General features: G+C 41.1%; 1 protein-coding gene across 11 annotated transcripts in view; it reads left to right on the forward strand.

Moving 5' to 3' along the window:
* The window catches only part of MBNL2 (muscleblind like splicing regulator 2), a 363,485-nt gene that overhangs the window by 234,347 nt on the left and 110,617 nt on the right, over nt 1-18,521 (forward strand). For all 11 annotated transcript variants that reach the window (XM_084631980.1, XM_084631982.1, XM_084631985.1 and 8 more), the window contains one exon: nt 15,387-16,193. In XM_084631980.1, coding sequence (XP_084488106.1) covers nt 16,020-16,193 — 174 coding nt within the window. In that variant the 5' untranslated portion in view covers nt 15,387-16,019. The remainder of the gene's footprint in view (nt 1-15,386; nt 16,194-18,521) is intronic.

Genomic DNA, 18,521 nt, shown 5'->3' on the forward strand with positions numbered 1-18,521 from the left:
TAGAGCCTCATTAGTAAGCTCTCAACCTAGCCTAGCAGGCCGCTTGGCTCAGCATGCAGCCCCCACAACCTAGAGCTTCTATCTCAGAGGTGAGCAAACTACAGCCCGTAGGCCACATCTGACCCATCCTGCCCGGCCCTTGAGCTCCTGGCAGGGGATGCTAGCCCCTGGCCCCTACCCTGCTATTCCCCTCCCGTGCAGCCTCAGGACTGGGCGGCAGCGTGGCTGCGAGAGCCGCCAGCCTGCCCCGGTGCTCTAGACTGTGTGGCTGGCTCTGGCCAGGCAGTGTGGCTGCCAATCCTGGTGCTCTGACTGGCATGGTAAGGGGGCAGGGAGCAGGGGGATTGGATAAGGGGCAAAGGGTCCCGGGGGGGCAGTCAGGGGACAGGGAGCGGGGGGAATGGATGGGGGTGGGGTCCAGGGGGGTGGTTAGGGGCAGGGAGTCCCAGGAGGGGGCAGTCAGGGGACAAGGAGCAGGGGGGGTTGGATGGGTTGGGGGTTGTGAGGGGGGCAGGAAGTGGGAAGGGGCGGATAGGGGGTGGGGGCCAGGCTGTTTGGGGAGGCACAGCCTTCCCTAACCAGCCCTCCATACAGTTTTGGAACCCGGATGTGGCCCTCAGGCCAAAAAGTTTGCCCACCCCTGTTCTCTCTTATTTTATTAGTGCTTTTATTATATGACATTAGCACTTCTCTTATAGATGTAAAAGTGTTGTTTTACAGAGTAATCGTAAACAGGATACCTCTCGTAATAGAAGCATGTTGGAAAAAGTGTACAGCCCGTGTGTATTCTGAAACATTACTGTGTTGCTGCTATATGTGTTTTAGCCATAATAGTGGCTTTGGACGGATCACGGTATCAAACCTTTTATTTCTGTACTAGCTTTTCATCATCCCCATTAATCCTTTTTCTGCACACATCCTTACCAATCTACCTCTCTCGAAACAACCTACTACTACACCAAATGGCCACAACTACTTGTGGCAAGGGGAAAGTGTGTGTGCAGAAGTGTGAAAGGGGTGCAGAGTTATGCTTGCAGTGCCTGGTTTGTACTGTGCAGGGGTTATGGTAAAGTGTTGCTTGTGAGTGGAGGAGTAGAGGGCATGTACCATTAAGGGGCTTAACTTTCCATGTTTTGTTTTTTTGGGTCGGATATATTTATTTGTAACATCCCTAGCTGTTTCACAACTGCGGTTTTTGTGTGTGTGTTAATATATAACTGATAATATACCACCAGTGATTCAAGGTAAAAGCCTCCACTTTATTTTCCTAAAACAGATGAGCTTGGGATCTCTTACTTGAAACAGGGTGTGCAGAATTAGAGACTGAATGAAACAAGATTCCTCCCTAAAGATCAAATCCCAGTAGTAATGCTGTGAAAAAGGTTTCAGGAAGGACCATGCAGCATAAAATTTCCCAATATTTAGACTACTGTTCAGTGGTCTGGGGAGGCATCTGTAGGAATTAGCTAGAGACTCAACATGTCGGAGTCTCTAGGGTTATCCTGGGACTTCTGAGAGAGATTGTATTCCTTCGCATGCTGCCTATATTTGTCCTGTTATCTCTAGCAGGAGCCACTGCTTCAGCAAATTACTCTTAACCCTAGATTGAAGGGAATGTCAAATTTAAGAGTAATGTAGCTTTCCCTAAGCAAGCCCCTAGAGCTCACTGAACATCGAGGCTCACAACAACCTGGGATCTTAAGTTTTCATCTGTTTGTTTGTTCTGGTTGTAAGCTGTTCAGGGCAGGGGTGCTGTCATGTTGTCAGATTTGTAGGCAGTGCTATTAAGTGATGCCTATAGTTAGGGTTGCCTAAAACTTTCTATTACAAGACCCTGTTTTCACTTATAGCTTTGATAAACTTTAAACTATTTGGTCTAAGACTTTCCATTAAAAGTTCCAGTAAAAATGGTTTCTATCACCTTCAAGTTTGAAATTTGGCAAGAGGGACACCCTGGCGTCAGATGCATGCTTTTTGTTGTCCCCGTGAAAATCCACCTACATTTGGTAGATGTTATTAGCCTCTGAAAACCACCTTTCAGAATTTGCTGAGGTTTGTTAGTTTGACAGCTAAGTTCTCCAAAGATGATGTCTGCATTGGGTATGCTGCTGCCCAGGGCAGCAAGTTCTGAGTAGGACTTTCCCTGCAATCGCTGCTCCTTGATGCTAGGGATTGATGTGGCACCAACACAGGAACTGTGATTGGGAATAGTCTCTCCTTTGCTCTTACTGCTCCGACTGATGTTGCCCAGGCAACAGGGAAGAGTAAGAAGTTATCTTCCCTGATGCAGAGGGGTATAGAAGCTGGCTGGGGGATGGGGAGATATGCTAGGAGAAGAAAGATTTTTAACAATAATGCACACTCACCTCCAGATCCTCAATTCCTGAGATCCAGAAGGATGATTAGATCATTATTCTGACCTCTTACGTATCACAGGCTATTAAATTTCATCCAGTCTAGTAAATGGCAGGGAAACCCATTGCCAAACTTTGCATCTCCTCCCCCTCTAATGACTAGTACACTTAGAGAGTAACTATTACTACCAGTTAGTTTGTTAATTCAAGTTGCAGAGGTCTGTGCTGTGAGTCTATAGGTTCCAACCCTGTAAATGACCCATGCAGGGATCAGTACCATTCCATATGATAGAATTTTCTTTTTCAGTTTGCTTTTTTAAAAACGGAGGAAATTACATACAAAAAAACCCTACATTAAAAGAACTTAATGGTCACAAAGTCAAAAGCACTCAAAAATAAGCAAATGTGGCAGGATCCCCATGGAAAAAATAATGGAACCATGTTGTTAAAATTGTATCATAATGTATATGTTATGCACAAGGGGGCTGAATTAAGGTTGCTTGGGCAACCCTATTGTAGAGGCACATCCCTCTCTTGAGTGAGTGGATTTAAAAAACTCTTCCATCACTGTACTGTCCTTATTACAATGCTGCACATAGTATTTGTAGTGCAGGCATACTTTTATAAGGTTGCATGGGCAATCTTAATTCTGGCATTTCCTAACATTTGAGTACTTTACTTTGCAACCTAATGGTTTTTTAAATATTTTTTTGTGTATGTAATATGTTTGTAAAGCACCTAGGACACTAAAATCTCAATGCTGATGTGGGTCTTTGGGACTTCAATATAAATATTAAATAAATGAATCTGCAGTTGTTCAGAATGGGCATTTCTTTCTAGTGGAAAAGAGCATGCAAGTGCAGACAGGAATGGTAAGGTTCTTGCTGGGCATGTATTTTGTAGCCATTCATTCATTCCAGTTGGAATTAGATTTACCGCCTTTATCTCCCCTGCCTTTCACCTTGTGTTGTCATTTACATCTGTGCAAAATGGATGTAAAATGCTATCGTAGCACCACTTTGCTCAGTTGTAAATGACTACCAAGGTACAAGGTAGTTGTGAATCAAGCCCTGTTGTTGACATTTGGTATGGAACAGTTCAGGTGTGGTTATAATACTGAGGGCTGGGTGGGATAGAACTACCTAATGCTTTTTTATTTCTTAGTGCTCTAAGTATAACTGGAAAATTGTTTTAATTTTGAAACCACTGTTTCCATTTGATGTCCTGTGCTGGGACTATGGGATCCTCCTGTGCTGGGGGCTATTAATTGTGCATATCAGTTTGAAGGATCAGGTCCTTAGTTCATAACCAGGCCAGCAGAAAGTACTCATGACCACCGCCACTGAAGCACAAGCAAGGCCTATCCATGAAACCTCAGCTTTTTCATTACTCAGGGCTGTCACTGTGATACAGCAAAGCTGTTGGGCCAAAGAAGCTCATATTTTATATTTAGCTTGACAGTGTAAATAGAGAAGTGCTTTAAAAAGCCTGTACATTCCAGCTAGGAGCTCTACCAAGGCCTGTTAATCCACAAGTGTAAGGCTTGAGCCTATGATGTGTTGAATGCCTGCAACTCATTGAGTTCAGTTGCTCAGCACTTCTCATAGTTAGAACTTTTGGGGGGTTACTAATTAAATGTCTCTGCTTTTTTTATTTAAAAAGTTTGTTTGTTTGTTTGTTTGTTTGTTTGGCTTAAAAGTTAAAGGGGAAATCCTAAATTAAATACATTATCAAAAAGGAATAATATGATACCTAACTTGAGGAGGGAGGGAAGGTCTTGAGGTTTAAAACATAGCACTGGGGAGTTAAGATATCTGGGATCTAGTCCAAGCTCTGCCACAGACTTCCTGTGTAATCTTGGGCAAGACATTTATCTCCTCTGTGCCTCGGTTTTTCCATCTGCCCAATGGGAATAACATTCCAAGGCTAAATTATTTAGAGTCTACAAATTAACTTGTATGGGTTTATTTCATTACTCTGTGACAGCCTATGTTCATGGGCATATTTTGGTTGTATGGTTATATCTTCAATCCCACAAAACCCAAAGGTATGAGATGGACCCAAAATGAAGTAAACAACAATAAAAGCAGGATGAACCTTGAAATAATGTGGATTCCTTATCTTTATCATGTCTAAATTTTTCTACAACTTCACTGCCAAGATTTCATATTTTGAATGTCAATGAATGGGTATTATTGTTTATTTAACTTTTATATTACGGGGAGTGTATGTGTGTTTGGTGTGTTACAAGTAGAGGATACAGTAATTTTAATAGAAATTGCAGGCAGTGAAGTAATTTTGCCCACAAAGTTGGAAAGAAACAAAGACCCTCCCCAACAAAACCACAGTGTCCCAGCCCCATGGGGTTCTCTATTGGTGATGGTTGTACTACTTTGGTTAGCTTCCTTCCTGTGTCTGGCTACTCAAGATCACCTGTGACCATTGCAGCTGGGGAATAGCCAGCGCGCAGGAGTGCCCCAGCCGTGTACCTTCTCCCACCCTCAACACACTAATAATAGTCCCCAACCTGGGACGACTTCTGCGGGTTTCAGAGGCCACACTTCACCTGTTGGGAGAACCCGTTCATAGGGGGTATAGTCTGAGGAAGAAACTCGTGGCTGTAGCACACCTGTGAATTCTCCAATCTGTCACCTTTATCCCATTCCATATATCCTTTGTTTCTTTCCCCTCACTCACTTCTGCCTCTCCACTAAACCCCTGGATTTCCCTACCTCTCTCCCAGTCTTTTCACTCTGTCCTCCCTTCCTGCCAAAATTCTCTCTCAGTTCTCCCCATATGCTCACTTCTCTTCAGTCTTTCCTCCAAATCCTCTCCTTCTCCCTTCCTTTCCTTTAAGTCTCCTTCCTTCTTCCTCCACAATCTCTCCTCTCATTCCCTATCCAATTCTTGCCTCCCAAAGCTGTCTGACTTTCTTCCCTTCCTTCAAATACCCCAGGCTCCGTTTACACTACACAGGTCGATGTAATGTTGCTTATGTTAACCGAATTATATCAGTGCACGCACTACAGCCTTGTCCCGCCTATGTAGGTGCCCTACGACACTGACATCATAACTCCACCTCCACAAGAGGCGTAGGGCTTATGTCCGTGTAGTGCGTGTCTGTGTGCTAATGTCAGTATAGTTAGTAGACACTGTGTAGGCAGTGCAGTGTCTGTGCAGGTGCTGTGTTACTTACATTGGCTGTGAGCTCTCTTGTCAATTTCACAGTTCCCCAGGGCAAGAAAGCCAGACATCTAGGGCCCAGCTGCTCCCTGCTCCTCTGGAGAGCTGGGTGGTTGGACCCCGCTCCCAGCTGGGAGCCAAGGCAAGAAGCCTGGGTGGCTGGTCCCGGTTCCCAGCTGGCACGTGGAGTGAGAAGCCCAGGCAGCTGTACCCTGCTCCCTACTGGGAGCCCGGGAGGGAAGCCCGGGTGGCTGGACTATGCTCCTGATGGGGAAGAGGAAGGCAAGAAGCCCTGGGTGGCTTCCCTCCCGCTCCTGGAAGGGAACGGGGAGATAGGGCAGGGAAAGCCCGTCGGGAACCTCTGGGGCAGCCGGGCTTCCAGCAGGGAGCTGCCAGCAGAGCTGAGAGACCAGGCTCTCAGCTCCCCTCACTCCCCTTTAGGGGGTGGAAGCGCTCTTGGTGAGGACGCACGCCATCAACCTGAGGAGGGTAATGTGGACGTACACCACCGCAGTAATTAGTGTGATGACTGTAAGTCAACCTAATATAGGTTGACTTAAGTTTTTAGTGTAGACATACTCCCAGTCTGGCCTACCTCTCCCAAACTACTTAAACTCTTCTCTTCCTCAAGTCTTTAATTGCCTATACACCAATGGTAGGAGCCTGGGTTACAAACAAGAGGATTTGGAATTGCAAATTTATAAGCATAAATTTAATCTACCTGAAACCTGGTGGGATGATTCCCATGATTTGAATTTTAAAATCAGTGCTTATAACCTATTAGGGAAGGATTGAATGGGCAAAAAAGGAGGGGGAATGGCACTGTATGTCAAAAATAGCATTACCTGTTTCTGAGTCACTGATAACTCAGAAGAAAAGGAGTACTTGTGGCACCTTGGAGACTAACAAATTTATTTGAGCATAAGCTTTCGTGAGCTACAGCTCACTTCATCGGTCACAAGTACTCCTTTTCTTTTTGCGAATACAGACTAACACGGCTGCTACTCTGAAACCTGTCAGAAGAAAATGATTCTGAATGTTTATGGATCAATGTCCTAACAGATAAAGCGCAAGATGGGATACTAGTTGATGTCTGCTAGAGACCATCAAATCTCATTGGACCTATTTATAATGTATAGAGGAAAAAGCTGTGTGATCTTGGACAGTGTGACAGTGACATATACTGGAGGTCTCATGCTGCCAGGACTAAAACATCCTTGGAATTTCTATAAATTATAGATGACGATTTCCTACCTGCATCCAATCCAGGAGAATTCTATGTTAGACTTAATAGAATCCTACAATCGTAGGACTGGATGGGACCTCGAGAGTTCATCTAGTTCAGTCCCCTGCACTCCTGGCAGGACTAAGGATTATTTAAATTCTAGACCATCCTTCACAGGTGTTTGTCTAATCTGCTGTTAAAAATCTCTAATGATGGAGTTCCGCAACCTGCCTGGGCAATTTATTTCAGTACTTAACCACCCTGACAGTTAGGAAGTTTTTGTTAATGTCCAACCTAAACTGCCCTTGCTGCAATTTAAGCCCATTGCTTCTTGTCGTATCCTCAAAGGTTAAGGAGAATAATTTTTCTCCCTCATCCTTGTAACAACTTTTTGTGTACTTGAAAACTGTTATCATGTCCCCTCTCAGTCTTCTCTTTTCCAGACTAAACAAACCCAATTTTTTTTCAATCTTCGCTCATAGGACATGTTTTCTAGACCTTTAATTTTTGTTGTTGTTGCTCTTTTCTGGACTTTCTCCGATTTGTCCACATAAGACTCCAGTTGAGGCCTAATCAGCACAGAGTAGAGTGGAAGAATTACTTCTCATGTCTTGCTTACAACACTCCTGCTAATACGTCCCAGAATGATGATGTTTTTTGCAACAGTATTACACTGTTGACTCATATTTAGCTTGTGATCCACTATGACCCCCAGATCCCTTTCTGCAGAACTCCTTCCTAGGCAGTCATTTCCCATTTTATATGTGTGCAACTGATTGTTCCTTCTGGTTACTTCAGACCATTTCTCCAGTTTGTTCAGATCATTTCGAATTTTAATCCTACCCTCCAAAGCACTTGTAACTCCTCCCAGCTTGGTATTGTCCTCAAACTTTGTAAGTGTACTCTGTATGCCATTATCTAAATCACTGATGAAGATGTTGAATAAAACTAGACCCAGAACTGATCCTTGCAGGACTCCACTCGATATGCCCTTCCAGCTTGACTGTGAACCACTGATGGGAACGGTTTTCCAACCAGTTATGCACCCACCTTGTAGTAGCTCCATCTAGATTGTATTTCCCTAGTTTGTTTATAAGAAGATCATGTGAGACAGTATCAAAAGCCTTACTAAAGTCAAGATATATCACATCTACTTCTCCCCCCCCCCATCTACATCTTTATCCTGTCAAAGAAAGCTATATTAGGTTGGTTTGACACGATTTGTTCTTGACAAATCCAAATCTGACTGTTACTTATCACCTTATTATCTTCTCTATGTTTGCAAATTGATTGCTTAATTATTTGCTCCATTATCTTTTCGGGTACTAAAGTTAAGCTGACTGGTCTGCAATTCACCGGATTGTCCTTATTTCCCTTTTTACAGAGGGGCACTATATTTGCCCTTTTCCAGTCCTCTGGAATCTCTCCCTTCTTCCAGAATTTTTCAGATAATTGCTAAAGGCTCAGATATCTCCTCAATCAGCTCCTTGAGTATTCTAGGATGTATTTCATCAGGTCCTGGTGACTTGAAGACATCTATCTTTTCTAAGTAATTTTTAACTTATTCTTTCTCTATTTTAGCCTCTGATCCTACCTTATTTTCACTGGCATTCACTATGTTACATATCCAATTGCTAACCTTTTTGGTGAAAACTAAAACAAAAAAATTAATTAAACACTTCTACCATTTCCACATCTTCTGTTAGTTATTGTTTCATCTTGACAGGAACTGATCATAGAAGTAAAAGGAACTGATCATAGAAGTAAAAATTAATGGTAACTTAGATACAAATCATGACTTGATTACATTTATAGTGTGCAAATTGAATAAAATCCAGATCAGTGATATATATACTTAATGCTTTAAAAGGGCTATTTTCAAAAAGCTGAAAACAATCTTGATCCAGATCAGCTGTCAGGAAGAATTTAATCAGAAAAAATTGTGAATGATAGTTGGAAATTGTTTAAGAATACTTTATTAGAAACCCAAGAAGCCACAATCAAGGAAGAAGGCCATACTGACTAAAAAAGTAACCTGATTTAGAGGGGAAGTGAAGGCAGCTGTTAAATAAATAAATATCTAACAAATGGAAGAAATGGGAAGTTGAGAGTTATGAATATAAATCAGAATGTATGAATTATAGAAAATTGATAGGGGAAGCAAAGGCACACAAGGAGAACTCTATGGCCAGCAGAATTAAGGAAAATAAGGAGTTTTTAAAAGTATATTAGGAACTAAAAGAATCCTAACAATGGTGTTAGTTCATTACTATGTGGAAATGGTAGCATTATCAATAGTTATACAGAAAAGGCAGAAGTGTTCAATAAATATTTTTGTTCTGTATTTGGGGAAAAAAACAGATGACATAGTCATGTCATATATGATAACACTGTCCATTCCACCAGCATCTCAGGAGAATGTTAAAAAAGTAGCTACTAAAGTTAGGCATTTTATCAGCAGGTTCTGATAACTTGTATCCAAGAGTTTTTAAAAGAGGTGGCTGAGGAGCTTGGTGGACCATTAAGGCTGATTTTTAATAAGTTTTGGAGCACTGGGAAATTTCCAGAAGACCATAAGAAAGTTAATGTTATGCCACTATTTTAAAAGGGTAAATCGGGTTACTGGTGCAATTATAGGCCTGTCAGACTGACATCGATCCCGGTCAAGATAATAGAAAGACTGAATTAAAGGAAGGTGATATAAGTAATGCCAATCAACGTGGGTTAATGGAAAATACATCCTGTCAAACTAACCTTATGTCTTTTTTTAAGTTTACAAGTTTGGTTGATGAAGCTAATAGTGTTGATGAAATATACTTAGACTTCTGTAAGGCATTTTACTTGGTAACACATGACAGTTTGATTAAAAATCTAGAATGATATAACGTTAACATGGCACACATTAAATGGATTAAAAGCTGGCTAACTGATAGGTCTTCAAATGTAATTATAAATGAGGAATAATAATCAAGTGGGTGTGTTTTCTGTGGAGTTCCATCCATGGGGATTGGTTCTTGGCCCTATGCTTTTTAAAATTTTTATCAGTGACCTGAAAGAAAATATAAAATCATCACTGATAAAGTTTGCAGATAACCCAAAAATTGGGGAAGTGGTAAATAATGAAGAATACAGATCACTGATTCACAGAGATCTGGATCGCTTGGTAAACTGAGCACAAGCAAACAATAAGCATTTTAATATGGCTAAGTGTAAATGTATACATCTGGGAACAAAGAATGTAGGTCACACTTACAGAATAGGGAACTCTCTTCTGAGAAGCAGTGACTCTGAAACGGATTTGGCAGTTGTGGTGATTAATCAGCTGAAAATGAGCTCCCAATGTGATGCTCTGGCCAAAAGAGCTACTGTGATCTTAGGTTTCAGAGTAGCAGCCGTGTTAGTCTATATCCACAAAAAGAAAAGGAGTATTTGTGGCACCTTAGAGACTAACAAATTTATTTGAGCATAAGCTTTTGTGAGCTACAGCTCACTTCATCGGATGCATACAGTGGAAATACTGTATGCATCCGATGAAGTGAGCTGTAGCTCACGAAAGCTTATGCTTGAATATATTTACTGTATGCATCCGATGAAGTGAGCTATAGCTCACGAAAGCTTATGCTCAAATAAATTTGTTAGTCTCTAAGGTGCCACAAGTACTTTTTTTCTTCTTACTGTGATCCTAGGATGCGTAAAATAAATTAATCTTGAGTAGGAATAGAGAGGTTATTTTACCTCTGTATGTGGTGCTGGTGTGACTGGTGCTGGTGTGACCGCTGTTGGAATACGATATCTAGTTCTGGTGCCACAGTTCAAGAAGAACGTTGATATATTGCAGAGGGTTCAGAGAAGAGCCACGACAAAATGGTTAAAGGATTAGAAAACCTGCCTTATAGTGATAGACTCAAACAGCTGTTCTATTTAGCTTAACAAAGAGAAAATTAAAGGATGACTTGATTACATGAGGAACAGATATGTAATAATGGGCTTTTCAATCTAGCAGAGAAAGGTATAACAGGATCTAATACCTGGAATTTGAAGCTAGACAAATTTAGACTGGAAATATGGTGTAATTTTTCGACAGCAAGGGTAATTAACCATTGGAACAATTTACCAAGGGTTATGGTACATTGTCCATCACTGGCTATTTTTAAATCAAGATTAGATGTTTTTCTAAAAGATCTGCTCTAGGAATATTTGGGGGAAGTTCTATGGCCTGTGTTATATAGGAAGTCAAACTGGATGATCACAATGGTGCCCTCTGGCCTTGGAATGTATCCGTTTATGAATCTTCCTCTGTTCTTCCTCTCTCTTTCACTCCCCCCACAACCCACAGCTTCCCAAACAACTCTTTACCTGTCCTTCTTACAAAGGGCAGTTTCTTCTCTAAATACCCACTCACCAAGTTGTTCCACTTTCTAAGTCCCACCTGAGTCTGTGTCAGTGGGAGCTGCTTGGATGCTCCGTACTTCTGAAAATCAGGCCACTTACTTAATTGCCTAAATATGGTTTTGGAAGCCAAACTTCGGACTTTTTTGAAAATTTTGGTCAGTATTGGTTAGGCACTCAAAGTCAGGAAATACCAAAGTTAAGTTTGCATGTGTAACCTTAACTGTGCCCCCTTGTACATAAGCACTGTAATGCTGTCTTTAATTACATTATAATATACACTATTAAATATTGTCATATAATACACAGGTTTCAGAGTGGTAGTCGTGTTAGTCTGTAGCAGCAAAAAAAAAATGAGGAGCACTTGTGGCTTAGAGACTAACAAATGTATTTGGGCATAAGCTTTCATGGGCTAAAACCCACTTAATTGGATGCATGCAGTGGAAAATACAATAGGAAGATATATATAAACACAGAGAAGATGAAAAAATGGGTGTTGCCATACCAACTGTAACGAGACCAATTAATTAAGGTGGGCTATTATCAGCAGGAGAAAAAAAACCTTTTGTAGTGATAATCAGGATGGCCCATTTCAAACAGTTGACAAGAAGATGTAAGTAACAGTAGGGGGAAAACAATTGGCATGGGGAAATAGTTTTTACTTTGTGCAATGACCCATCCACTCCCAGTCTTTATTCAAGCTTAATTTATAGAATCATAGAATATCAAGGTTGGAAGGGACCCCAGAAGGTCATCTAGTCCAACCCCCTGCTCGAAGCAGGACCAATTCTCAGTTAAATCATCCCAGCCAGGGCTTTGTCAAGCCTGACCTTAAAAACCTCTAAGGAAGGAGATTCTACCACCTCCCTAGGTAACGCATTCCAGTGTTTCACCACCCTCTTAGTGAAAAAGTTTTTCCTAATATCCCATCTAAACCTCCCCCACTGCATCTTGAGACCATTACTCCTCGTTCTGTCATCTGCTACCATTGAGAACAGTCTAGAGCCATCCTCTTTGGAACCCCCTTTCAGGTAGTTGAAAGCAGCTATCAAATCCCCCCTCATTCTTCTCTTCTGCAGGCTAAACAATCCCAGCTCCCTCAGCCTCTCCTCATAAGTCATGTGTTCCAGTCCCCTAATCATTTTTGTTGCCCTTCGCTGGACTCTCTCCAATTTATCCACATCCTTCTTGAAGTGTGGGGCCCAAAACTGGACACAGTACTCCAGATGAGGCCTCACCAATGTCGAATAGAGGGGAACGATCACGTCCCTCGATCTGCTCGCTATGCCCCTACTTATACATCTCAAAATGCCATTGGCCTTCTTGGCAACAAGGGCACACTGCTGACTCATATCCAGCTTCTCGTCCACTGTCAACACCTAGGTCCTTTTCCGCAGAACTGCTGCCTAGCCATTCGGTCCCTAGTCTGTAGCTGTGCATTGGGTTCTTCCGTCCTAAGTGCAGGACCCTGCACTTATCCTTATTGAACCTCATCAGATTTCTTTTGGCCCAATCCTCCAATTTGTTTAGGTCCCTCTGTATCCTATCCCTGCCCTCCAGCGTATCTACCACTCCTCCCAGTTTAGTATCATCCGCAAATTTGCTGAGAGTGCAATCCACACCATCCTCCAGATCATTTATGAAGATATTGAACAAAACCGGCCCCAGGACCGACCCTTGGGGTACTCCACTTGATACCGGCTGCCAACTAGACATGGAGCCATTGATCACTACCCGTTGAGCCCGACAATCTAGCCAGCTTTCTACCCACCTTATAGTGCATTCATCCAGCCCATACTTCCTTAACTTGCTGACAAGAATACTGTGGGAGACCGTGTCAAAAGTTTTGCTAAAGTCAAGAAACAATACATCCACTGCTTTCCCTTCATCCACAGAACCAGTAATCTCATCATAAAAGGCGATTAGATTAGTCAGGCATGACCTTCCCTTGGTGAATCCATGCTGGCTGTTCCTGATCACTTTCCTCTCATGCAAGTGCTTCAGGATTGATTCTTTGAGGACCTGCTCCATGATTTTTCCTGGGACTGAGGTGAGGCTGACTGGCCTGTAGTTCCCAGGATCCTCCTTCTTCCCTTTTTAATGGTGTCCAGTTTGCAAATTAATTCCAATTTTGCAGTTTCTCATTGGAGTCTGTTTTTGAAGGTTTTTTGCTGGAGAATTGTGACTTTTAGGTCTGAAATTGAGTGACCAGGGAGGTTGAAGTGTTCTCTGACTGGTTTTTGAATGTTATAATTCTTGATGTCTGATTTGTGTCCATTTATTCTTTTGCGTAGAGAGTGTCTGATTTGGCCAATGTACATGGCAGAGGGGCATTGCTGGCACATTATGGCATATGTCACATTAGTAGATGTGCAGGTGAACGAGCCTCTTATGGTGTGGCTGAACTGATTAGCTCCTATGATGGTGTCCCTTGAATAGATTTGTGGACAGAGTTGGCAACAGGCTTTGTTGCAAGGATAGGTTCCTGGGTTAGTGTTTTTGTTGTATGGTGTGTGGTTGCTGGTGAGTATTTGCTTCAGGTTGGGGGGCTGTCTGTAAGCGAGGACTGGCCTGTCTCCTAAGATCTGTGAGAGTGAGGGATCGTCCTTCAGGATAGGTTGTAGATCCTTGATGATGCACTGGAGAGGTTTTAGTTGGGGGATGAAGGTGACGGCTAATGGCGTTCTGTTACTTTCTTTGTTGGGCCTGTCCTGGAATAGGTGACTTCTGGGTATTCTTCTGGCTCTGTCAATCTGTCAATTCTCCAACAAAAAAACTTCAAAAACAGACTCCAATGAGAAACTGCAGAATTGGAATTAATTTGCAAACTGGACACCATTAAATTAAGCTTGAATAAAGACTGGGAGTGGAAGGGTCATTGCACAAAGTAAAAACTATTTCCCCATGCCAATTGCTTTCCCCCTACTGTTACTCACATCTTCTTGTCAACTGTTTGAAATGGGCCATCCTGATTATCACTACAAAAGGTTTTTTTTCTCCTGCTGATAATAGCCCACCTTAATTAATTGGTCTCGTTACAGTTGGTATGGCAACACCCATTTTTTCATGTTCTCTGTGTATATATAGCTTCCTACTGTATTTTCCACTACATGCATCCGATGAAGTGGGTATTAGCCCACAAAAGCTTATGCCCAAATAAATTTGTTAGTCTCTAAGGTGCCACAAGTACTCCTCGTTTTTATATAATACACAGTTTTTCTAAAAGTATGGATGGAGCTTCTTATAGAACTATGTACTACAAAATATGATTTTTTTCTTCTCAATGTATTTTTAATAGAAAATGACCTTGTGGATTCTACTTAGCATACAAAATAGCTTCATTATTCTAAAAAAGTAATCACTTCTTTGGTGTAGTAGAATCTGTATAAAACACTTAGTTATTCAACCAAGTTTGTATGTTTTTAAAGCAGAGTTAGAGCAGAAATCATGTCTACAGTCATCTTGTCTACAGATAAAGTTTATTTTTGTAGTAATGTATTGTTATTTACATTTGTGTCAAGTGCATTGGCCTTCAATTATACTTTATAAAAATAAAGAACCACGAATATCATTTTACTTAAGAAAAAATTTAGGTTCACAATAAAAGTAAATGCTGAAAGAATATTTAAACAATTAGAAGGTTACTGCAGCCTTACATGAAACCTTTTAGAAATAGTCTGTAGTTTTAAAAAATCCAATTAACATTCTTTCTGTTAGAAACAGGGGTTTTACCTATTATAAAGATACCCCCCCCCTTTTTTTTCAAGAGACAAGAAGTTCATACAAAATTCTACCATCTTCATTTTTTATAAACAGAATGAATAATAAGTAGTTGTTTACAACACTCAATAGTGCAATCTAAAGGACTAACTGATAAATTAATTGGAAACTGTGGCTCTAATACATTATTTTGGAATTTAAGCACATGAGATTGAATTGTTTCTGAAGCAGCATGCCTAATTATTGTATCTTCTACATTTATCTGTTTAAGTCATTCCCAATTTTTCGATTGTTGCCTAGAATATTGCTGCAATACCTGTTTCAATTGGTTATTCCCTTGTCGTGAATAACTTCATGAAAGGGGCTATTTAATATTTTGTTTAATTTAAGTCTGCACTATTTTACTGCAGTAACTGCACATTTTCAGTGTCCATGATAAAAAGGTGGTGATTGTTTTTCAAAATGTTGCTTTTTAAAAGGTTGAATATAAACTGATATTTTATTTGTTTTGTCAGGTCAATTATTAAAAAGTGCCTTTGTGAAGTCACTTTTACAAGAGAAGACTGCGACGCCTGAATGTGTTTTCAAAATATTATCTCTGCCAGCTAGACATTGCCCTGACCTTCTATGTCACAGAAGACACCTCAACTGTCTTGGTTTGCCAATTGCTTGATGTGAAACTAGCTTCCATATTAAAAAAGCTGAAGAAAGAATTACTGCCAGGACGTGAATAAGCTGACTACATTGCTTTTCCTGTGTAATCGATACCAGCAAGCAGCCTGCAAAGAATTAATATTATCTCAAGGAGTGCCATTGCACTGAAGTAACTTTATTTAAAACTGTTGTCAGTGATCCAATCAAGAGACTCAGATATTTTACAGCCAGAGATGCTACTGAGCATGATTTTTTTGCAGCCAAAAGTCTACAAGTGGGACATATTGATTGATGAGTGACTGCTTGCTGATAAATTGTCTTTGCTCATTCTGCTTGGTGTGTACTGGGCTCCATTAAGCAATTTATTACTTCATTGCCGATAGAAAAAAAGCACAGAGCTTCTCTCTCTCAACTATAGCTTTTGGAATTGTTGTAGATTGGCTTGGCATAATTCACTTAATAGTCATTCACAAAACCTAAATCAGTTTTTCATCATGGCTTTGAATGTTGCTCCTGTAAGAGATACAAAATGGCTGACATTAGAAGTGTGTCGACAGTTTCAGAGAGGAACTTGTTCACGCTCTGATGAGGAATGCAAATTTGCACATCCCCCCAAAAGTTGCCAGATTGAAAATGGAAGAGTTATTGCCTGCTTTGATTCCCTAAAGGTAAGGAAGAAAGTTGCATGTGTTAATGCTAATGCTAAAATACAAATAATTTACAAATACTTTACATCAAAAATATAAACAATAATTTCATCTTAACGTTCATCCATTCAAAACAATTTGTTCTAGGAGTACTGCATGTGATGCAGATTTTGTTTGTCTTAAGTTTTGTTTATGCAAGCTTTAAAAGAATTTGTGTTTGAGTGTTTTCCTGTCAGATGTAAATGTCTGTTTACACATCCAAACTGTATAAGACTGTGGAATGCACAATTATTGACATCTAATTTGTCCATTGTGTTCACATGAGTACTTTTCATGCTTTATCACTGTTCCATGTCAAATGTCTGGTTTAAAACGTAGGCCATTGTGCCATTGATAATAAAGCAAATTACAATAAATTAAAGGGTTTAATTTAGATCCACAGAAGAATAGATATGTGGACAGAGTTGGCAACAGGCTTTGTTGCAAGGATAGGTTCCTGGGTTAGTGTTTTTGTTCAACTTTAACTCGCCGTATCATGCCTACTCTAGGTATTGGCAGGTCTAAGCTGAGTCCATAGCATTACTAGTCGTATGTACTGCTGTTTCAACTGTATAGACTATGAAGTAAGTTAAGAATAGAATGGAAGCTTACAAGTACACTCTTATGAGTTAACATTAGTGGCCAATCATATTTCCTAACTTCTCATATCTTAAAACATTAGCCTTTTTAAACAAACAGACAAAGCATAAACTTACAGGACTTTTGAGACCAAAGCTTTTTATGTTTAAGTATGTATGCATATTTTTAGCATGAGAAACAACAATCAGTTTGACAGGAGGGAGAAATACAATTTGAATGATAGGCATGTTCAGGGTACTCCTAAGGTGCCAGAAGCTGGTTCAGATTTCTCTTTAATGACAGGTTGGTGCTGGAGAGGTGGCCTGTGAGAACATCTGAGGCTTTCTGGTGATGAAGACAACGGTCATTTAAAGAATAATGAAAGTGTAGAGTTTATCAAAAATGTGAGTTTGGATACAGGAAAAAATAAGTGAAATGTGGTGGGAAAGAACATTGTGGTGAGCAGGCAATGGGGGTACTTACTGTTTTCTCTGTTTTTAGTTGGCTGAGATTTTGCCAATTTTATCCATTAGCTACAGCATGAATTTACACCACTCAAAGACGGGGCTGGTGCAACACCCTGACCCATATCTGGCTGTAGTGGGAATGAAAATGATTGCAGGAAAGAGGACAAACAATTGTTGCTGCTACCACCAAAGCAAGAGATTGGCTCACTGGGCTTGCCATGAGAGGGAGGCCTGTCTAGGTTTTGTGTGACCAGGTAATTGGCTTTGTTGAGCAAGGCTGTGCAGCGTTGGATTTCCCCCATCTGAAGTCAGTTATTGTGGACTTTGACTTCACTGCAGAGCACAAGGAACTGGCTGCACCACTCTCATTCTCTGTTTTCCACTAGCTTGGGGTTACTAGTTATTTGGTGAGGTCAGCTGTTCTTCGGCAGGAGCAAGACACCTGGTTAATTTCATTTCAAACCTCTCTGCAGAAGAAGACAGCATTTCCTTGTCTGGGTCAAGCCTTCTGGGGAGGGATTTTCCCTGGCAATTCTGCGGAGATAGGTCTGAGGCTCCACGGGTCTTAAACCTGGGTGCACAGGTCTCTAAGAAACCCACATATCCTAGCCACTATCTAGCAGTTTGCTGGGCTGAGTGGCTCATGGATCCCTAGCCCCACCAGAGGCACCACCCACAGGAATCTTGATTGGAAGAGTGCTTGGACCCACCAGTTGGTCTGGATGTACTACTTAAGCCAGAAGGAGGCAACTGGGAGAGGCCCTGACTGGCTGCTACATTGCCTTCTTGCCTGAGTCCTGCTTTGCTGCTTTGTTCGTGATCCCTGCCGCTATCCTATGGCACTGACTCTGACCATTGGTTGGAGTCACTGATTCTAACTCTGACCTTTGGCCCTGGCATTCGGCCTCTGACTCTGATTCTGACCTTTGGCTCCGAATCTCAAGAAAGAGATCTTGGAGTCACTGTGGATAGTTCTCTGAAAACATCCATTCAATGTGCATTGGCAGTCAAAGAAGCAATTAGAATGTTGGGAATCATTAAGAAATGGATAGATAATAAAACAGAAAATATAATAATGTCTCTATATAAACCCACATCTAGAATACTGCATGCAGATGTGGTCGCCACATCTCAAAAAAGATATATTGGAATGGGAAGAGGTTCAGAAAATGGCAACAAAATGATTAGGGGTATGGAACGGCTGCCATATGAGGAGTGATTAATAAGACTGGGACTTTTCAGCTTGGAAAAGAGATGACTAAGG

This window comes from Lepidochelys olivacea, assembly GCF_965140295.1.
Source record: "Lepidochelys olivacea isolate rLepOli2 genome assembly, chromosome: 1".
In the NCBI taxonomy this organism is placed as follows: domain Eukaryota; kingdom Metazoa; phylum Chordata; order Testudines; family Cheloniidae; genus Lepidochelys; species Lepidochelys olivacea.